This window comes from Carassius carassius, chromosome 8, assembly GCF_963082965.1.
Source record: "Carassius carassius chromosome 8, fCarCar2.1, whole genome shotgun sequence".
Taxonomy (NCBI): domain Eukaryota; kingdom Metazoa; phylum Chordata; class Actinopteri; order Cypriniformes; family Cyprinidae; genus Carassius; species Carassius carassius.
This window is the reverse complement of record NC_081762.1, coordinates 19,384,173-19,407,792: the sequence shown is the minus strand read 5'-3', so window position 1 is coordinate 19,407,792 and position 23,620 is coordinate 19,384,173. Positions and strand designations below refer to the sequence as shown.

The window sequence follows — 23,620 nt, the reverse complement described above, 5'->3', positions numbered from 1 at the left end:
TTACTATACTAAGAGATTACTGAAATGCAAATGAAGAAAAAAAATGACCAATAAAGATCTCTAAATTCTGTAAATGAGAAGTAGCCCACACTCTTAAAAATAAAGGTTCCTAAAGGGGGTTTTCACCACGATGCCATAGAAGAACCAGTTTTGGTTTCCCAAAGAACCTTTGAGTTAAGTTTTTTTTCTTAGTGTGAAGAAAATTTTAATAATCTAAAGAACCTTCTTCCACTGTAAAGAACCTTTTGTGGAATGAAAAGGTTCCATGGATGGTAAAGGTTCTTTGTGGAACCATTGATGCCAATAAAAAACCTTTAGTTTTAAGAGTGCGGTAATGGTCACCAATGAAAGCTACACGTGAATAACCCCATTAAGTCAATCAGTTTACAAACTTAAGATGAGCACAATAAAGCTATGCTAGGCTCCAGTTAACTGCGTTTGAAACAGTTCAGCTGAAAGTGCATTCATTTTGAAGAGGAAAATTATTTTACTGTGCACTAAACAGACAAAATTCCACCAATAAAGCAAATTGTAAGAGGAAACTGAAGAGGAAAATGCTGTTACACTGCATAAACATGTTCAGAACAATGAGCACAAATTTATATTGTTTGCATGCTTGCATTTTCATTCATTTCTTTCACAAACAGCATCCTTTTTATGAGCCTCCTTGAGGGATTTGTCATGCAATATTCTATATTTTTCTACCACCACAAACAATCTGTCTCAGGCTTGACAAAGTTTAATGGTATGCAGGTGTTGGGATTGTATCTCAGTGGATGTTTTTGTGTGTTCGGGCTATCGAACTGCAGAAACAGGAATCAAGCAATAGACAAAATGTGGTGTTATTCATAGTTGCTGGTTAGGACGGAAACTTGGATTAACAAGAAAGAGGCAGCTTTGAATCTATGGTACCAAAAATATAAAAACTAACTTTCTCACCCTTATGTTCAAGTGTGTGTTTGTGTGTGTGTGTGTGTGTGTGTGTGTGTGTGTGTTTCTTACCCTGTCTCCTTCGGCTGCTGATCTTCCTGAAGCAGGTGCCCTCACACAAACGATTGAGGCGTTGCTGTTTGATCAACTCCATGATCTCCGGCTGGATTTTCTCCCTGAGCTCCCTGGAGAAACATCAGAGGATCACACAAATGCAGTTTAAAGTAGCCCACTTTACTGGCAGTTTACACAAAGCACGACTCATAAAATCACATACAGACTTGGTCTTTAGACATTTCTTTGTACTACAAGTCAGTAAGAGAAAGACCAACTTCCTTTTATCTAATTTTGCTAAAGCTACTGACAAATTGAATGTGCTGCTTTAGATCTAAAACAGGATTTCGAAATATTAATTAGCATTTAAAGGCCTCTCTAATGTTGTTTAGTTATTAAATAATTAATGAGAAAATGGCTTAATGAGATTGGCTTATCTGGTTTTTATATATATTTTTTTTACATAGAATTTTGCCATGGATTACAAAAACTGATCCTTGTGTTTCCAACATTATTTTAAAAGATACCTTTGAATAATACTAAACTAATGGAAAATACGGTCAAAAACCAAGCTGACAACAAATTGATATTCCTGTTATAGTGATTAGACTGAACAATAGATAGAACATGAAATCATGAGTGATATTTTCAGCATTTCATTTCTCAAACATTTGAAAGTTCATCATGGACACTTCCATTTGGCTGTTATATTACATGTGGATGTTACAGAATGTTCTGTGAGATTGTACATTCCAGCTCAAATGACACTACTGTAATGCAGTGGGTAATTTATTTAATATAGTCTCCTCTTAGTTTAATGAGTTATGATGAACTAATGTTTTCTTTATTGCCATTGCAATTTCAGTGGAAATTGCATTTAAAGGCTTGTTTTCAGTCATGAGTGGGACACAGGTGCAGTACACATGGACCAAAACGGAGTGCTTCAATTAACTGAAGAGTTTCCAGTGACTCACAGGATGGGCCGGGATTGGAAATCCTCCTGGTTCATCCTCTCAGATTGGCGCAATTTGAGGATCTCAGTGTAGCTCAGATTTTGCAGACGACTTTTAAACTGATCCAGAGAGTTAGGCTTGATCGTGAGAGCACGAGTGATCTGTTCCTTCACCACCTGCATCACCTGTAGCACATACACACAGTTCATCAGACCTTTGACGGAAACGGGTGAATATAATTGACATCAAAGCACCAAATTTTTTTTTCTGATCATGAGTTTAAAAACCTTACACCTAGTATTGTAGACATTTTGACTGATAAAGTACAGGCTTCATTCACAGAGAAAAGTTTTCAAAATAAATGAGGAAAAATGTTAAAACTGGACAAGAAAAAGAGTGAACGCTGCATGAAAAGAAATGATAAAAATCACTATATATATATATATGGGGAGCACAGTGAGGGATGAGTTGGGAAGCTGGAACAGAGTCTAGTTGCTATTTACTCATCCCAGTCATCCAGAGAAGCAGGTGCCGCTGGCTCCCGCAGCAGGATTAGATTAGGTTTAATTAGTGATAAGACTGGGACAGGGTCAGGGCCCCCTCCCAAATCACTAGGCTGATATGTCCGTGCTTGAAAAATGAGAGGTGTGATTGCTGGAGGAATAAACCGAGATGGCTCCATTCAAACAGCACAGTAGCATTTAAAGGGGAGGGGGTTTTGACAGCTGCAGGTGGGGGACGAAGAAGCAAATGTCTCCACTTGAAACAATCCCTTATGGCGGGGGAAGCAATTTTCTGAGCACATTTGCTGATTTTTCACGGTTCAGAATTAATTAATCCAAGGCTCTCTCTCACTTCCTTTTATCAGCCTCTTTAAATCAAGTCGTGATGGCTGAAATAGAAGCAGACCTTTTATACGTGAAGATGATGTGATATGTGGGAACAGTCGAATTTCAGCTACTTATGTGGTGGGTGGTGATATTTGTGAATAAAGCGGAAATGGACCTGTTTTTAGTCATACGCACTAAGTGTGTCAGCCTCACTAAGGAGGTGTGCGAGTCTTCAACTCCCCTTGCCATCCTTATTGTCTTTCCTTCGCCTCTCCTCTTCCATGCATCTAAATGCACAGAACACACTCGCCCACTGTGTGTCAGCCTGCAGATAATACAGTAACATACAGTGAGGAAGAATTAATGTGTGTGTATTTGTGCATGTTTGTGTGCTTTGAGTTGAAAAATTGAAAGTGCTCTTTAGACTAAGACTGTTTTACCGAATTGGACTATATATTTTGATTTAAACTGATACATTGGCGAAGTTATTATGCTAAAGGCATCTGTATTAATTTAATGCTTTTGGACGTCAAAGCTACAACGCCATTGGACAAATCAATTGCTTCCCTCAAGCACAACAAATGAGGGATTCATCTTAATATTAAAGTGTTTTTGACATATCTTTGAAAAAGTGAGTGGGCTTGTGGGATTTTGCCAGTCCCGTTAAAGGCCACGAATAGAGTTGTGACATTAAGCAATATAATATATAAAATACGCCACAATTTTTGTATACTGCCATCTTGGATTATACTGAGAAAAAAGTAAACAAATCCAGATTTTAGGGCCCTTATAGGCAAGTGCTATAAAATAGATTTATATCCCTTTATAATTTTATATTCGATAAACTAAAACCAATGCACATCCAAATGTGAAAAAAAACATAAACAGACAGAAACAAAAGGAACTAACCCAACATTAAAATTCATGCATTTTGTTAAAGGTGTACTATTTATAACCTTACCTTGCATCTTAACGCAATGCTTATGGATTGCAATACTTATGCATCAAGATGTGTAATGCTCAAAGCTGTCTATCTGGCCTAAGTGTGCATAGACACTGCAAAAAAAAAAAAAAAGCCATTACATAGCAACATGTAGTGGTCCACTAGTTGGTTTACCAGCACCTTTTTGCAGCTACACCAGTTTGCTCCCCTCCCTCGTCCAGACAGCCAATCAAAACTCTGCCCCTACTCAGGGAAGCGAGATTTATCACTCATGTCTTATTTTAATTATAACTTTGCACAGATATCCATCATAAATTCACATGTATGCCTCTCTGTTTTTCACACCAGCACATAATTAATAGTCGTATTTATTTCCTACCTGTAATTATGCAAAGGCCATTATTCAGTAGCATTATAAGAGTTTTTTATTGATTTAAGATGAATCACATATAAGTTTATGAGCATCTATGCTGTAAACAAAACCTAGAAAAGGATGCTTTTTATTTATGATACTGACAGTTTGTATGCAATTAGATGCATAATATACACAGAAATTGCCTTATTAAAACATTCTGCATGCCATTGCTAAAGCGAACAGTGGAAACAGCCACATCATTGTCTCAGCAGACTTGCCAAATCCTGCGATCCAACTTTACACTAAACCAATCCTAACCTGAGGCAATGTGGTAAGATTCCAATATGTTTGTCCATATCAAATACAATATGGCTACAAGATGCAACATATTAAATCAAAAACCATAGTCACTTAAAAATGGATAAATACATACATACATACAGCAAATTTAACATTATTACATAGACATACTGTGTGTCTGATGCAATCTTTGTCATGGAATACACTTGTCTGTTCACACACTTGTGACTTTAGTTTTAACATTCATGTTTAAATTAAATTATTCACTGTCACTTTCAGTATGGCTAAAAAGGTCACCCAACATGATATTCAAACTTTGGGCCATTTTAAAACCCCAAAATGTACAAAGTACGTACCTATTATTATTGCCAAAGTGTGTATGTTGATGTTCTAGCCATGACATTGCAGAAATAGACGGTGTCTAAAACAGAATTCCATTGCTTGTTGTGTATCTATCTCAATTTATGACAAAAACTCTGATTAACATGGAAAAGATCTGCTTAGGACATGGTGTTAGGATCAAACCCAAAACACTCTGACTGGCACACTTATTCTAAGTCAAAGCTGCTTAATTAGCCTAGTAGGTCACATCAACACTCAAATCTTTACTACAGCTGCATGAGTTGATAATCGTCATTTACAACCTGTCAATCACCCAATAGTGTTTAGATGATTAAAATAATAATAATAATTCTCAAATGGAAAGGAACAGAAAACAAATTTACAATAGAGGCTGGAAAGCATATATTGCACCTGTCTCTGTCATCCTTCTTTCTCATTCACTTTGCTTGTTATGGTCTGTGGACCCAATGGGGCAATCAGGCACAAAAAGGAAAAAGGACATTTATCCATTCCACAATTGACATGCTAATTATGCCATTTCCTCCCCTTAACGTTTTTCATAACAGTTAATAATGATTCACATCAAAGAAATGGGCATTACTTCAAAGAAAACAAATAGATATCATTAACGGAAAAATCATTTGCTGGAAACACTGACCGCAAAGACCATGTGATGAATTTAGATGCAGTACAGTCTGGAGTCTTTTTTTTTTCTTTATTTTTATAAATGCTGGGGGTAAGCCAATGAATAACAAGTGGAGTAGACAAGGATAAAACACCTGTGTATGCATATGCATGCCAAAACAGAGAGATACAGTCTTGCATGCAATATGATGCTCTGGTAAGACTCTGCTCAGAAATCAAAGGATGATGGAAATTAAAAAGATGGAGCATGTCCATCGAATCTCTTCTGCTCTTTCTGACCTGGGTAGGGATACATTGGGTTTTGGAGCAGGTTGCTGGATGCTTGCTGAAGGGTTGGGAGGCATGGCCTGGCACCTACTGGTGTAACAGGATATTAAGCATCTCTGCTTGATCATACAACCTGCAGTCAGCTGTAGAGTGATGAAATCGGTCAGGCTCCTGTTTTAGGTTGCATCATAAGTGTGTAGCCTCCAGTTGTTGTCCATGTAAAGAAAATGACCACACAGATGCAGAGAAAGCCAATCGCGCAAAGTCTAGACATGCAAATGCTCTCTGACAAGGAAACATTTCATAACAGGTCCTTCACAAGAATCCCAAAAATTTCCCAGGTCCTGGAGTACTCTTTAGCAGGTGGCACTCAGTTCTCTTGGGATCCAGCCACATATCCACACCATTAAAGGAGCAGACAGGAGTAAGTCTTTCACCAAGGGCCAGCATGAAGCATGCTGAAAGCGAGCAATGCATTAAGGTCACTTAAGGTCTCAGGAGACTCAGCTCATAGCGTAGAGTAATGCTGGTTTTGTGTGCGAGAAAGAAAAACACAGAGAAAAAGGAGGAAATGAAAGGAAAGGAAAGGAAAGGAAAGGAAAGGAAAGGAAAGGAAAGGAAAGAAGGATAGAAAGAATAAATGTTAGCAGGTAAGGTAAAATGAGGAGGAAAGTAAGAAAAGAATGGGAAAGAAGTGGAGGAAGCAATGAAGAAGGACAGAAAGTAAGAAAGGCAAAGGGGGAAGAAAAAAGAAGGGAGTGAGGGAATAAAGAAGGATAGGTAGAAAGGATGAAGGAAAGGGAATGTGGAAAGACAAAGAGAATAAAAGAATTAAGAAAGGAAAGAAAATTCTATTTTTAAAAAATCTTGCTTTGCAAGGGGAAGTAAGGAATAATGGACCAGAGGCTTGGGTGCGGATGCTGAGCACGACCAATCAAAACCTCGAGACATCATTCACTTTATGAAATCTTGCAGAATTATGCTTTGAAAAAAAAAAGGTCCCTGTGATATTAACGTAATCAATCAACGTTAGATGCTAGCTGACAGCCCATTACAGAATTCAAAAGTGTGGGGAGATATTTATTGTTTTTTTTTGATTTACAAAAGGTCAATCCTGTGAACACTGAAGCAACAAAGAAAGCACAAAGGATAAGGCCGTATACAAAAGATTAACCTCAATACAAGCTTTTCCTATAAAAACAGTAACAAAAAAAGCCAAACAGACAGTGTTGATCTTCCTACACGTGGGATGAAAGCACAAATAATGCTAACTTAAACAGCCACAAATCAATGAGAGCGACTGGAGGTCAATGTGCAACGGAGAAACGACTGATGGAGAAACGACACATTTAAGCGCTCATTCATAATAAGTACCCAAGGAGGGGCTGGGCTACCGAGGAGAGCGCAGGTTGGAGCGCTCGCTCTGGATCGCTCCCTCTTTAATCGTTAGCTGAAATCTGCCTCTAACCTGATTACTACAAGCAGCCTCACACAAAGTCTGCCCCATCTGTGCACCGGTTTCATCTCTCGTTTCCCGATAACATCCAGGCAAATTTGCAAATGCCCCTCCATAATTTTCATTTCTCCATGCATCCGACACGGTCTCTTCAGCAATACTCACATGCCATTGTCACCTCCATATTTGGGAGCGTGGCTCCACGTTGGTCCAACCCAGTGTAGCAGAGATGAACCCTAACCAAGTGCAGGGACAATCGGATGGCCAGAAGAATGATAAACAGTGGTGGCAGATGGTTCCCGGGTTGCTTTGTTTGTGTGTGTGTGTGCAGAAGAAAACAGACCAAGCTTTAGCCAAGGGTCGCTTTTGTCTGGCCGTTCATGCCCATCAGCACTCTAAAGTCTGAAAGCATCTCCAAGCAGCTCAGTTTATGTCCATTTCAGCGCTTAAGCCTGATTGGCCAGACACTACAGTTGCTTCAGCCAATGCCGTTCCAGCAGTACGGATCACATGGTTTGTATACAAGGGAGGGCATCTGAAGAGGAAAAGCTTGGAAGGGGGAGGGGTGGGGGTTGTGCTAGCTTAAACAGAGTCACTACATCACTACTACTGTGCTTGGATGAACCGAAGTGGCCATTTTAAGTCAGGTGTCATAGCTGCCTTCGTCAGAGCTGATTGGGTGGAGAAGACAGCTGTTTATGAACCAAAACACACACGCACACAATAGCTGTTCTATGCTGTCATGGTGAAGCGGGAGCAGGAGTAATTAGAATGTAGTTGCCATGGAAACAGGAGCCCCAGGAGCATCGTCGAGAGCAGACCTGCCTCCCGCTTCTCGTCTCCACACCTCACACACACACACACACACATACACACACACAGATGGACAGACAATATTTACAGGATGTGACAGGCATATCATGAAGAGAGAGAGAGAGAGAGAGAGAGAGAGAGAGAGAGAGAGAGAATGACAGTGGGGGAGGAAAAAAATTGCAGGCGTGTAAAAAAATTTGATGTATGTGTGATAAGAGGCAGAGGATGCTTAGGTGCGGTCATCTGAAAACAGGCCCATCAATGCTGTATGATGACAGCGATGCCTCAATCATTTTGACACACGTCTGACTTAACAAGACAAAAGCACAAAATGGAGGACTTGACTAAAGACAACAACAACTGAAAGTCACAATAACATCTACAGTACAGGGGTGCCAGAACATGTGTGTATATATATATTAAGAGTGTAACAGTACACGCATTCTTACCAAAAATTTTCGATATGGGTCTTCCAGTTTGGTACGCACGTGTATTGTACAAATACAGCATTGTTTTAACCACTGCACGAAAGGAAATTTATGGGAACTGCCAGTTTTATATATTGTTACATTTGATAATAAAAACAAAGTCTTATCTTTCAAATTATGCCCTTTTTTTCTTCAAGAATTTCCAACAACAAATGCTGTTTTCACACTCTTTGATGTGGCATGACAGATCACTGTAGAAACAGCACGTTTCATACTGCATCGTGGGGCGCAAGTGAGCGCGATCATGACTTTCTCTTTACTACCGTATTTTTTGGACTATAAGTCGCAGCTAAGTATAAGTCGCACCTAAGTATAAGTCGCATCAGTCCAAAAATACGTCATGACGAGGGAAAAAACATATATAAGTCGCACTGGACTATAAGTCGCATTTATTTAGAACCAAGAACCAAGAGAAAACATTACTGTTTTCATTTTCAAGGAGAGGCTACAGGAGCACTGAGCAGCATAGAGCGCCCTCTCGCGGCTGTAGACAGTAATGTTTTCTCTTGGTTCATTTCTCTTGGTTCATGTCAAACTAATTTTGATAAGTCGCACCTGACTATAAGTCACAGGACCAGCCAAACTATGAAAAAAAGTGTGACTTATAGTCCGGAAAATACGGTACTTGTTTTAATGCAAAATAAACACAAATGAACATCTCATGCCTCATGTAATCGCTCAAGTAGGGTTTCAACCTCGTAACATTTCATTTACCTCAGACAAGTCATCAGTGTCCACAGCTCGTTAGTTCGCTAGAGAAATGTCTAGAGAAGAGCATTTTGAGAAATATTAGGCATATAGTCATGATATTTTACTTTACCTGTTAGTGATGTCTTAATTATGTTTAAATAAATCTGCTTTGAAACAGGTTATGACAGGCACTGTGAAAATGAATATATTTCAATAACAAATAAAAATGTTATAATTTAGAATTTATTTTAAAAACTGTATTATGTGCAATTTACATGTTCGCATACAATTCTTTAAGATATGTATATTTTTGCCATTTATTGTCTTTTATTAGGACAGGACAGTAATTTAGACAGGAAGTGAAGTGGGGGAGAGAGACACTGGATGCTGTATGTTTTTATACAATCTATGGTTAGAAATAAATAATAATAAAATTTAAGTTTTGGCTCTGTTTTTAATTGTTACAATTGTAATAATGTAAAGGAACTCCCTAGCATAAGCTGGGGTGGATTTTTATTTTTAATTATAAAGGAGCAATTTGTTCAGTAAACCACTGTTTAATAATATATGTTTAGTTTTCTCTGTAAATTATTTCTCACTCGATGTATGTAATGTAAAAATACAATAATATATACATATTTTAAAAAAGCATCAAGCCATGCTTTAAGAGCTCAAAAAGAAGGAGCTCAAGGGAGGCAAAAAAAAAAAGGCTGCCTCCTACAATTTTTTTTTAGGGGAAACACTGCTGTGCTCGGTTCCTCTGAGAAAACTGGCTAGAATCATTATGTATTCTTATAGTAACTAGAGTGAGGAGGTATTATAAAGTTTATCCTTCTTTGTTGGAAAGGAGTATTCTATAGCATTAAAGGCTTAAAGAGATATTTATTTATTCTGGAAGGATACAAGACCAACCTGTAATTAACAACTGTCTCTTAAAACTTTAAGATACTATACAAAGCTAAAGTTAAATCAGCTTGAGAATGTGACATCTGAGCAATGAAACAGAGTTATTACTCTAAGTCTGTAATAAGCTCCTACAAAAAGGTGAGTCTAATCTTCTTCATTCAGGATTGCGTCCACACACGACAAGCAAATACAATGGATGTCAAGATTTAGGTGTTACACTAATTTTTTCTTCTCTAAAGAGAAAAAGGACTGAGAACTCCTACTGCCATGATTTAAGAAATTACATAGTCTTTATGCGGATGATGTTCCATTGATAAGATAGTGGTGGTCTTATTACTCCATGCATGTCAGAATTGATGGTTACGTGGATTGTTAATTAGACATCCACTGATTTGTATTTTGCTCCAAGGGAATAGAGGCAAGAATCACTAAAGCCCCTTTCACTCTGCACGTCGGACCCGGCATATTGCCGGAACATTGCCGGGTCGCCTTCTGTGTGAAAGCAAACACATCCTGGGATTGATTCCGGCATTGAACCCGGGTCGGGGACCTAGTAACATTGCCGGGTTCAACCCGGGACGAGCGCTGTGTGAACAAAAGCCAGATCTAATGCCGTGTCGAAGTGATGACGCGCGACTCTTTTAACGGGTGTTTTGAAGGAAGATCAACGTTCGCGATGAACAAATTATGTGCAAACTGTAATGAAGCAGAGATCAGTTAGTTCCTCACTTTCCGCGCTGACGCCGAGATCGTTTGCTTGCTTGAGTGAAAGTATAACGTGCCTAACTTTTCGACTCGTACATTACACGTCACGCCCTGATGTCACGTGTCATTACGGGATCTTTAGAGGTTGTGTGTGAAAGCATGCACATATCCCAGGTAATCACTGGCAGTGTGAAAGCGCAAAATCTAGCGACCCGGGAACAATTGCAGGAACACTTTACTCGTGTATTTGCCGGAATGGCAGTGTGAAAGGGGCTTAATACACAAATCATATGAAACAAGAGCTTGATAAGACTAAAGTTTTGATTTGTGCATTTGACCATCTCAACCTTCTTGCTACCATCAAAAGAACCTGAAACAAATCAGTCTACTTATGGCAACTTTTCATCCCTCAAGTAAAGTAAAAAAAAAAAAAAAAAAAAGTGTGCAGTGTGCTCACTGTCAGAAAGAAAGAATTGGGAGTTCTGATCACCAGATTAAACAGCAGTTTTATCTCTATTTTCAACAAGCCTATTTATAATGAGGCAGGAATACAGACGAGGGGCAAAAACGAGCAGGTTTTCTCAGATGTGCTGCCTGCTCATATAAGAAAACAAAAGGATGATGAATTTAATCACAGTGTCCAGAGAGACATGCTCCAGGGAGATATTTTAAAAATAAGTTTTCATGTCCATGAATCTTAATTAAGCTCAAATATACAGCTTTACACAAGATGGTCTTTTATCCTATGCTACAACTTTGGGACAAGTTTGCTGTGTGATTGTCATAATTACATAAACAACAGCCTAGCAAATCTCATCCACCTCTTTTACCAGGAAAAAAGTTTGCCTCTGCCAAGAGCCTGGAGCTATCATTTTCACCAGAAAATGACTAACTTTCCAAGCCATACCTTTCCAAGTAGTGTGAAATAGTGATAGACCAATTGGCTGATAACTAAGCTTGATTGGCTGATAAACAAATTTTTATCAATGTAAATGTCTGTGTAAATGCATCAAAATTTTAGGGCTGTGTTCACTAGCATATTAGATAATGCTATGGTTCTGAAAATGGTATCAAGTTTTAAGGATACTGGTATTGACTACTTAAATTTTGCTATCATGAAACCCTAGCATAGGCAAATCAAGAAACCATATTGGTGACCAGGAAGATGTGAGGGGAAGATGAGAAAATAACATAGAAAACTCAAGAGAAAGTGAACAAACAAAACAAAGTAAGGTAAAGGGTGACTGATGTTGAGTTAGTCACAGGTGCAGAGTCTCAATCAAAAGGGTTGCTCTTACCTTATTGAAGTCTTCAGAAGTGGCTCTCATCTCTTTCCAGGTTTTGTTGAGTAGTTGGATACAGATGCAAAAGAACTCCTCAAATGAGCGGTCGTGGGTGAAAAACATCGGGTGGAAGTCATGGCAGTTTTCGCTGGCTGTGAACAAACAAATGAGACAAAGTGAGTGTTTATATTGTCAAATGCTGCACAGCAATCCACCTGAAGAAGGTAGATTTATAAGGTAAAGCAGCAATATTCGTAACTTATGACTAAACTAAACCCTTTATTAATGTTGATCAGCGTGTAAGCCTCAATAGAACTTCTGACTCTCCAACAGGGACTTTGAGCATGAACTTTTAAGGAGGCTCACGTGTCTGCTTTCTTTGCCAGCTTCAGCCCTCACATGGGCTTCCATTGCACTGACACATCAGATATCGCAGGGAACGAATGGTGCTACCTCACGATGCATCTCTCTGAAAGAGCCTCTTGGCAGAGCAGGCGATTATTCTCAAGCAAAAGAAGCACACGCTTGGCTCTCAGGACACCTACACATTTGAAGTGAATGTGAACAGTTGGTTAAAAATGGCATTTTTATAGCTGTGTTTTCCTTCACTGCATTCCCCTGTCTGCCAGTCACTGTTCTTCATAATTCAGAAATCAAAAAAAAAAAATTTTTCTCAAAATTCTCAAGAGCCTTAAGAGTTTCTCTCTGTTCCCCCCAAAAAATAAATATCATCATGCTGTACTAGTTTTTTGTTACATGTGGTCTTGGTCTGGAGACCTACTAAGATCACATAAAGGTGGCCCATTTTCAGGTTTTCATTACGTCTGATCTGGGTTTTATAATAGGCTGTCACTGAGCAGCTGTCGGCCTAGTTTTTTAGGCGTCTTTGGATAATTAAGCATGTTTGGATAATGGAGCATGTTCAGCTGTTCAGTTTAAAGAACCTGTGCACGAGAACAAAAACAAAAAAAGAAGTCAGTTTACAACTATCAAGACCAAGGGCTGACAATGCCAATACCATTTGCAGCTTGAAATTATTTTACAAACCCATCTATCAGGATAAAGAAAATGGTCAGCAACGGTGCTTTGTTTACTTTTTTGTATCCGCAGTCCTAGCTCTTCTGGTTTCTCTTTTTTAACTAATGGATCCAGACTACTGCCATCTGCTGGTATGGAGACTTCTTTTGTCTTTCATGCATGCATAGAACCTAAGGGCCTTTCACACCGCTTTAGTTCCAGAACTAAATGTACAGTACTAAAGTACTGGGACAACTTTGCGCAATCTATTTCCCAGTACCATTTAAAGGGTTGCATTCACACTGACTGTGTAATAAGAAGTGACGTAAGCCGGTCGACAGGAACGTCATTTGTGCACAGCATTCAACAACGTTAACAAAGAAAAACAAAGTTAACAACAGGAGGTTGGAGGATGCAGTGATTGGAGCTGTGTTTTTGTTGCGTCTTGCAGGTTTCACAAAAATGGATATGGAATGTCAACATACTGTATACGTACAGCACCTAAAAGAACGGAAGGAAAAAACTAAGAATCTTCAACGACAACTGGCAGTGCTACATTTGCTACAAGTGCCTGCACTTCAGCGTCCACCCATCTATCGCTGTTCATCATACTTGCAAAATAAGTTGCCACAGTATTTACAGTATGTTTACACAGCTTTTTAAATCATGCGGGTAGCACTAGTTGCGCTGGTTAGACCCTGCTCCGGAGTATTAGCTAATTTGTTTCTTGATAAAAACAGTCCATTACTAAAAACGGTCCCAGTTCCGATGGTGCAAAAATGCCAAAAAGAGGATAGTTTCACAATTAGTTCTGCTACTATGAAAGGTTCCCGCAGTATGAAAGGCCCTATACATTCTAGTTGGACATTGGCTGTAGTCTTTGAGGTGTGTTCAAGTGGCCCACATGCAGGCGATACCATATTTGGATTTCATCTCTGCTTGTTCTTTAATGTCCACTTCCTGTCTAGGCCTTTACAGTCTTAGGTCTGAATCATCTCAAGTCTTTCTCCAAAAAAGATTCTTCTGTGAACATTTGACTTACAGTTGTTACTTTTGAAACTTTCTTACTTGTAGAGAAACTCACATTATTCTCTTTCTTTTGTCTCATGGTGTCCCATATTTCTGGAACTTCTCATCTCCCTTTTCCCCACAAGGAAATTGCTTTGTTGTATCCCTCATATCTAAGTCTGTTTGAATAAAACCGTCTTCTAAATGAATACATGTAAATGGATCTGGGTCCCACTACAATCAATATATTCAGCATTTCTCTTTTTCAGTTCATTATAATGGTTCTTTGACTGACAAGCATCAAGGGGTATTGGTCTTAGCAGTCATAGCAGGTACGATAGTGGCATGGGTCTCGGAGGGTTTGGTCTTGACTCCTATTAGCCTCTTACTAGGCTTACAAGTACATAAAATGCTATGTAAACAGAAATGGCATATAGATGGATGAGATGTTGCCTGATTACCCTCATACGAATGATAAGAAAGAGATTTTGTTCTTCATCTCGCCAGTTCATAAATGATCCCCAAAGGACCCCCCCCCCCCCACCCCCCGCCCCCGGGATATTACCAAAGCTGGATTATGGAATGAGAGCTCTGTGATGATCTATGTGAGATTAGTGCTTTATAAAAAAGCTTGAATCAAATCAGAATGGCTGCGTGGGAAATTAAAGTCTGGGAGAGCGCTATAAAAACGGAAGGTGCCATTATTGTGTTCATAAACAGCAGCAGTCAAGGTGAAAATGAAACTCTGGCTTTCACCCTGAGGCCCTGCGGCAGCAAGCGCCTATGTGTGTGTCAGCTATGCTGCTTTAATACAAGCACTGCTCGAGTGGAATGGTTGCTTTGAATGAGAGCCACTGTTTGAGGTTCTCATTTAGGGGAATTGAAAGCCCCTGCAGTTGGCCAGTAATTGCATTGGCTAGGTATAAATTGAAACTTCACAGTATAATGAATGATGCCTGAAGGGGCAATGGGGCTTTCATTGAGTGTGATGTCACGTGGACCGGTCAATCTTAGACTCAATCCACCAGACCGGCATAGTCACAGGGCCTGTTCCTTTGGGATGGCTCCAACTGATTCATTGTAATATTTTCCTTCTCCTTCAGAAGTCCGAGGAGTTCAAGGGTGTGCTGAAGGGGAGGGCAACACTATCAGCTCCCGCATTCTGAGGAATGAAATGTCAGAGTCACTTTGGCTCTCACCTAAGCCCTGAGCTCACAGATTTGGACAGTTTAAACGGTCTGACGCAACTCCACAACTCTAGCTGGCAGACATGCTGAATGCAGAATCTCATTAAACCAGAATGTTTTCTCATATTATAACTAAAGGATCCTAAAAGATCTTCCTGACCATTTATCTTCAAAGCCGTGCAAAATCCTTCCCAATTTGTCTAGAAGTCAAGGGACACCCAAGGAGGCCATTAACCCCTACTAGTATATGTTTAAACTATAATGAACCCAGAAAGGGGAAAAGTAATAAAAATTATTTTAACCCTCTGGCCCTCTTCGGTCATTTTTGACCCAAAATTATTATATTTTGAAATTTTAAAAATCGTAGGTTCAACGGAATGAGATGACACTTGGTGACTTTTGTCACATTAGCAATATGAACACACAAAAAAAATCATGGACATGATTTGGATATGTTAAAGAGTCCAAAAAAAAAATAGTCACACTTACCTTCTTCGCGGTCAAAAATGACAGACATGGGAAATGAATGGAAAATACGAAAAAATGTGAAAACTCAGTGAATCTTTTGGTGGTACAAACTACAAATCAGCCACTGGTCAGGAAAAAAAGTGTACAGCAATCAAGGGGTGACTCTCCAGAATATCAGGAGTACAAAATAGACACCAATCAATAAATGGAAAAAATACAAAAGGGGCTCTCTCTCACACACACACACTCACACACACATAGAAATGATAGCACTGCAAGATAGCACATTGTGAGAATATGTGAAATCAATAAATGAAAACAAAAAAACAAAATGTTTGCTTTCTCTCTATCTCTCTCTCTTACACACACACACACACACATACACAAATGAACTGGTAAGACTGCATCAGAATAAAATCTTTTTTTTTTTCAAGTTACTGAAATAAAATCAATAAATCATAAATCCAAAAGAGATTCTCATTCTCTCTCTCTAACATTTAAGTACACTGAATAAAATATTAACTAATTACAAAATGTTTGTATAGTGTTTTGAATGATCACTTTTCATTCCTTATTTTGTTAGATTTTTTAAATGATCAAATACTGAGTAACAAAAATGCTTTCTATGTGTTCCCTCTCTAACAAGATTTTAATGTTTGACTGTAATCATAATGTAAAACCTGATTCTTATCTAACCAAAAATATCTAAACCTTGACAAAAAGTAATCTTTTAGAATGTCTAGATATAGATCTAAATGCAAAACCTAAAAAAAAATGAAGAGATGAGGTGTAAAAAACTATGGGAACCCAAAAGCCTCTGTATATATCTATATAGGGTGTTAATACAAGAGGTTACGCAACATTACACAAGTTTTTACTTTTTTAATGCCTCCAGATTGCCCAATTCTCACATCAAAAAATGGATTTTCACTCTATTTTAATGTGAACTATTGCATTTATTAAAATTTTTTAAATAAATAAAGAGATAAAAATGGAGAAAATAGCTCATTAAAGTTGTATAAATATTGCATAGTATCATAAAATTCCCTAAAAATCATACATAATAATAAAAAAATATTATTGAACAAAAACATATTACATTGGTTTTCCTGAAGAAAAAAAAAGTAACATTTCAAGGCTTCGGTCACTTTTGACCGCGAAGAAGGTGTGATTCCCAAACGAAGAGGGTCAATATATATATATATATATATAGTACTTTCTGCAGCTTATAAGTTTTTAGTCATTTGCAACTTGGGTGATAAGCTCAAAAAGTTTGCATGAGCAAAAATGGCAGAATTCAGTGACATATTTCCATGGATGCTGCACCAGCAGAGCAACAGCACTTAAGATGTATGGGAGTATTTGTGCAGATATTATAGACCTCCTATCCATTATGTCCACATTCACAAGTATGATTACAACATATAACATCATTACATCATTTTAGTCAGTTTCCCATGACTGACACATAACTGAGGCATAAGGAGGCAGAGATATTATGTGCATGGTGTGAGTATTAACATGGGCTTTATGCCCTCCGGCTAACAACAATAGCACAGTGTAAAGCTGCAGTGTAAATAGCATACAATTCAACATGTCAACTGGTTAGTTGGGCAAGCAGAAGGGTTGTCAGATACACATTAAAAAACCTGTTGCACTTTTTATGCAACAGACAAGATGACCTTAAATCAGTCAGCACAGTCATGTCTGACCTCCTATACTCCCCCTCTGAGTCTGCCATGAATCAGCATCATACCAGCATTTAATGCATGATGAGTTATGATTCCTCACATAGCTTTTTTCATAAAAAATGAAAACTATGAAAACGCATCATTTATCACATATTTTCAGTGCATAATAGGCCTGCCAATCAACTGATTTTACAATTGACTTTACAAAAGTAGTTTGAGAAGCCAATGTAGTGTTGCTTTTGAAAATTATCACAGCAATCCACACAGGATGTGAAATGTGGACCAACATGTGGAAGTCTAACTGCGACAAACTCTTCATGATATTGATTCACTCATGTGTTGTTTATAGAGAAATGATGTAATGGAGTGGCCATCTGCTGATGCCTCATGGCAAATGACGAGCCACAAAGTGCAGAAGTGAATCATCCACAACAGGCCAGCAAAAAAGACAAATCATTTGGTCTGAACTGTCTGCTGTGGAAGACACATGCAGCCACTTCATACAAGTTGCATGAGGTAGACTGAACTCTGAGCAGCTTGATGATTGAACAATGGTTCATCTTTGAGAATCTGGATCACACAACTGACCTTCCAGATAACAGACTTAGCAAAGACTTGTCTGGGTGGTCTTTAAAAAAAGACACGGGATCTTCTTACATACTAGGAATCTGCCCAGAAATTTTACCCATATGTCCATATCCTGGTGCATCTGTAGGAAGGTCACAGGACAGTAACACTGTCAGATGCATTGGCCACCCCTGCGTTTCTCCAAATCTAACATGATCATGTCATTTCTTGGCACAGATAATTAAGCAAGACAAGAAGACAAACAGATGCATCTTAGGGGAGGAAAACAACAAAATTACAAGTGAGTACAAGCCTGAAAACCCTAAGGATGACATTCAAACATCACACAGAGAACAATGAGACATCAAGGCAAGATGACAGCTGCGAGAGGTAAACTGTAATGAAATGATGAATTTACACGGATGGATACCATGCTGTCTCTTCAATGAAGCGCGAACACCCATCAAGACAAGGGGAATGAAATAATCATTGCCATTACACAAAATCACACACCATGTGACATCTCCAGAGGGAAATCTAGTCCCAAAAATATGGAAAGCCATGGAAAGAAGCAATGCATCCAACAAAGAAACAATCATATGACTTTTCTAAAGACTTGGAATTTAATTTGAAGATATTTTAAAGTACTTCTAAAGTTTAGGTCCCATTACATTACTTTTACATGGAATTCATTGTACTTGTACTTGTAATTCCATTGTAATTACATGGATTTTACTTTTTAGTGAATATTTTTAATTATCTTCAAGCAAATGTTCAACAGAGAGATCATGGAGAAATATAACTTGAGGCAGGTCTGCCAACATGATGTAAGCAACTGATGATACAATGCAGATGAGACAGCTGCCAATCTGTTCATTTGTCTCATACTCAAACATCAATCCACAAGCTATCATCAGCATACTTAAATCCACCAACTATAATAAACACGCCAGTCTACTAACTCCCATAACTGCATGTCAATCTACAAAATACCATACACAGCCTTAAATACACACACTTTTAATTTTTATTTCTAGATAAACTGGATTGTCTTTATTTAATCACACAACACTCAATCCATCATGCTGTGCATTATAAGCACAGCAAATGTTCTACTGGTCCTGAACCTCTGTGTTTGTCAGTGTGTGTTTGAATGTGAGTGAGATGCTGATGGCAGCTGCATCTGTTCACTCATCTATTTTGCATGAGAAAACTTGACCACACCAATGGTACAGCTGTCTCATATTTTCTATAAAAATTTTTATCCATTAATTCTGTCCTGAATAGACATTCCAGCAGTCTGACATTTCGTACACTGTTCAGAATTTAACTTCAATTGTCATCACCAAAATGGGACAACTTTAATATTTACTTCTACATGGAGAAGTTAACTCACACAGACTTCATTTCTTCTGTGGAAAACAAAAGATCTTTTGAAGATATATACTTTTTTGTTTTTGTCAATACAATTAAAGAAAATAGGGCCCAATGTTGTTTTGAACCCCATTAACTTCACTCTATGGACAACTGGTTTGGAACAATGCAATGTGATAAAAAAAGGGACAAGCTTATATCTTTGATATTTTTCTTTAGCTTCTTAAATTTGATTAAAGTTAAGTTATTGTCTCATCCACATTAAAATGTAGTAAAATTAGGCCCTGTTGACACTAATGCATTTTTGTTTTAAAATGGCATTTTAAAATGTAAACGATCCTGGTCTACACTGGCATTTTTACAGCGTTTCAGAAAGAATCTCTGTCCACACTTTAAAACCGATGCATGTCACATGATCATTCATGCAGGTACAGTAAGACAATGACCATGTTATTGTCAAGGATATGCAGAGCGAATGTGGGAAGCCACACCATCGTTTTCATAAGTCTCTGATCTGCAGTACAGACCTATAAGTACAGACGTTCCTCTTGATGATAGCCGAGGACGGATCCAGCGAGAGCTTGATGGGGTGACGCAAAATGAAGAAGTTTTTATGGAGTCGCGGCAGTAGAGGCGGAGCAACTGTAAGACATCTGAATAATCCCACCCACTCTAAAGCGGTACTTATCTGCAGTGGAAATGCAAGCAGAGTCGTGCTGTGCCAAGCAGAATCGTGCCATGCAATGAAAAAAGTGCTATAAGTTACCTTTTATAGCCAAGATCCTGGAAAAAGTTGTTGTAAATCAGCTCTCAGCTGTTTTAGATGGTTATAATGTGTGATAAATTCCAATCTGGCTTTCATCGTATGCAATCAACTGAATCTGCTCTTCTCAGAGTTTCAAACGATTAGTTAATGCAAGGTGATGCAGGGGAATGCTCTGTACTGGTTTTATTGGATCTCAATGCTGCTTTTGATACAGTTGATCACTGTATATTAGTTGAGAGGCTTAGACAGCACGTTGGCATCTCTGGAATAGCACTGAGTTGGTTTACATCATACTTATCAGACAGGTCTTTTTCAGTAATAGTTCAAATTTATACCTCATCAACAGCACCTGTGTCCTGTGGTGTTCCCCAGGGTTCTGTTTTGGCCCCATTGCTTTTTGCTTTGTATTTGATGCCTCTGGGGCAACTGATATGTAATTTTGAAGACATCTGCTATCATTGCTATGGGGATGATATTCAACTATATATTTATTTTAAGTCACAGGAAAATACAAAATTGTCTACTCTTTTAAAAATTGTATAACCTCTATTAACGTCAGGATGACAAATAATTATTTACAGTTAAATCCTGAAAAAACAGAAGTACTTATCTCTGCTCTTGCTGGTGCTCTCACAAAAGTGATGGAAAGCCTTGGTTCTTTATTGCATTCTGTTAAATCTACCTTTCCTAATTTAGGTGTTCATATGGGACCAGCCTTCATTTTTGATCAACATGTAAATTATTTGGTTCATAATAGTTTTTTATCAGTTGAGAGAAAAAAAAAAATCGCAAAATTGAGGCCAGTTTTGTCCACAGCAGAGATGGAAATGATTATACATGCATTTATTTCCTCCTGCCTTGATTATTGAAACTCTTTTTTAACCTGTTTTAGTAATTCATCCCTCAAACGTCTACAAGTGATTCAAAATTCTGCTGCTAAGCTTTTAACCTAGTCATCAGAGAGTTCTCACGTAACCCCAATTTAAATGTATTTAGATCGGCTCCCTGTCAAATGTAGAATTCATTTTAAAATTCTTGTGATGGTGGTTAAGCCCCTGTGTATAGAAAAGAGATGTTGACACCCTATAATGCTAGTAGGAATCTGAGATCCTCAAATCAGATCCTGCTAGTTGTACCACGTTTTAGATTGAAGACATAAGAATACTCTTCCTCTGAAACCGAGAACTATGGACTCTGTGCGGCTAAAAACTCACTTGTTCAAACTTGCTTTTGTCTAATTTGTAATTTAAATTGTCATGCCTTTTTATTCTTCATTTGACAATTTTGTTGAAAGATGCTATAGAAATAAATATTAATTACTACTTACTACTAATGATATTTGATGGCTTTGCAGTGTATACATCAAAACAAAGTAGGTAAATTCACTGATATGGTACTGATATGCATTTTATGCCTGGCCTATAATAATAATAATGTGTATTATAGACCAGGCTTAAAATGCAGTACTCAATACAACAGGGCTTCTATGCCCCATCTATTCACGAAGTGATCCTCAGCCTTAAAATGGTTCAAGACCCCTTTAACCTGTTATTTTCAACTTCAACTATTATTGACTTTAAGTAGACAAAATACTACATGTTAGTGGTTCTTTTGAACCTCTTTTTGAGCTGCTAATGGGACCTTATAATCTGAATCAGCCGCAGGGATCACTTCAAAGGCAGTGTAAATTTCCATTTAACTCAACTTGACTCTCTAGTGTCCATCGTCCTCTCCATGTTACTGCCCGCACAGTGTGTATTTTAGTCAGCATTTGTGCATTGTGCCATGAGTGGTCTTATTACAAAGTACAGCTGATGCGAAACTGAGGCACTTCAATAGTACAGCCTGTCAACAACAACATCCATATCCACCAACTTCTGTACGGAGGAGAAAAAGAGCCTCAGCAAGTACTGAAGCAGAAGATGTTCCTAGGAGAACATTTCCCACTAAACAAATACACTTAACAAGACATGTGGGAGCTCTATGTCAATATGCAGAAAGGAAAACTGTTCTGGTTTCATCCACAGACTTAAAGTTGATCCCTCAGGCTTGCCCAGGCATGTGCCATATCTCAGTAGGGAGCCCATGATGGAGCAGCAGGGATGTCTAAAACATCATCTGAGAGGTGTGAGATAAAGCAGACAGTTACAGACAAGTCTATTCCTGATGCTGTTAACCCACAGCATCATCTGTGCAGAGCTGAAGATCACTGATGCTCATGGGTTTATTGAAAGCAAACTCCATGGATGACGAAGTGATCAGACTGTGACATGTTCACTGTTATTGTTTTACAAATTATAATACAAAGCAAGGCCAGAATTGGCAGTCAATTCATCTCTGGATTGTTTTAAATTGTTAATATTATTTAGCATTTTACACAATGGTTCACTGAATATATATTTTTATATAAAATAATCTTCAAAAGTTAGCGGTCAGTAGATTTTTTTTTTTTTTTTTAAGAAAGGACATTTATTGATTAATGCAAAAAAGGACTTTTATTTATGAATGCAAAGATGCATTCAATTGACTAAATGTGACAGTAAAGACATTCATAATGTTACAAAGTTAGTTATCAAATAAATGTGGCGTTTTTAATTTCTAATTATCATAATTTCCTGTAAAAAGTATCACGGTTTCCACAAAAATATTAATCACCACTTAAGCAGCAAATTAGCATGTTAGAATAATTTCTGAAGCATCATGTGATACTGAAGGCTGGAGTAATGATGCTGAAAATTCTGCTTTTCATCAAATAAATAAATTACATTTTAAATTATATTAAAATAGACTTATTTTAAATTGTAAGATTTAAGAATATTCTTTCTTTCTCAAATAAATGCAAAAAAGTACCTACCTTAACTTTTAAACTGTAGTGTTAATAAATCATATCATTTAGAATCATTATTATTATTCCGATGAATTCCGATATTTTCAGATCAGATTCAGGCCTCATTCATATGTGGTAATAAATCGGATATGAATCGGATACGTGCATTTGCGTGTGCCATGTAAGCAGACAAATCGGATATTCCCCAGTAAATGCGAGTCATATGTCATTAAAAAAGTGACGTCAACTCAGGTGGACACCACCAACTGAGATCACATGACTTATTATAGGTGCGAAATTCGCCCAGGCTGCAACAAGGGCTCCTCTTTTTTTTCTCCGCTGTACGAGACCAATGTTTTGCCAATTTTTTTGTTGACTTTTAAAAATATTGTGGAAAGCAAAACACTGTATAATTTTATTTGCATCTGCATTCATTGTATTTCGTGCTGTTTTACTTCTTTTTCCGGGTCAGAACGTCTACGTTTGGTAGTTTCAGCAGTGTATAGCGTAAATGCAAAAATCGGATACGGGACACTTTTAAAAGATGATGTAAGTGTGTCGTCAAAAAAATCAGATATAGTCAGAAAATCGGATTAGGGCATCAAGACCTGCAGTGTAAATGCAGCCTAAGGCTACAGACAAGTGAGGCTTTTTTTCATGGTTCGGGCTAAACTCTGCAGGACATTGGCACTGCACCAGACATTTTGCTATATTTATGATTTAGATGGTATGTAAATTGGATCTTTGCAAAATGT

General features: G+C 38.0%; 1 protein-coding gene across 4 annotated transcripts in view; it reads right to left on the bottom strand.

Moving 5' to 3' along the window:
• Nucleotides 1–23,620, bottom strand: part of elmo1 (engulfment and cell motility 1 (ced-12 homolog, C. elegans)) — an 89,584-nt gene that overhangs the window by 5,831 nt on the left and 60,133 nt on the right. For 3 of the 4 annotated variants that reach the window (XM_059556521.1, XM_059556523.1, XM_059556522.1), the window contains 3 exons: nt 11,976–12,112; nt 1,959–2,122; nt 1,003–1,115 (listed from right to left, as the gene is read on the bottom strand). In XM_059556521.1, the coding sequence (XP_059412504.1) occupies nt 1,003–1,115; nt 1,959–2,122; nt 11,976–12,112 (414 nt within the window). Of the gene's footprint in view, nt 1–1,002; nt 1,116–1,958; nt 2,123–7,240; nt 7,480–11,975; nt 12,113–23,620 lie in introns of those variants that run through there. The other variant, XM_059556524.1, reaches the window with a different exon arrangement.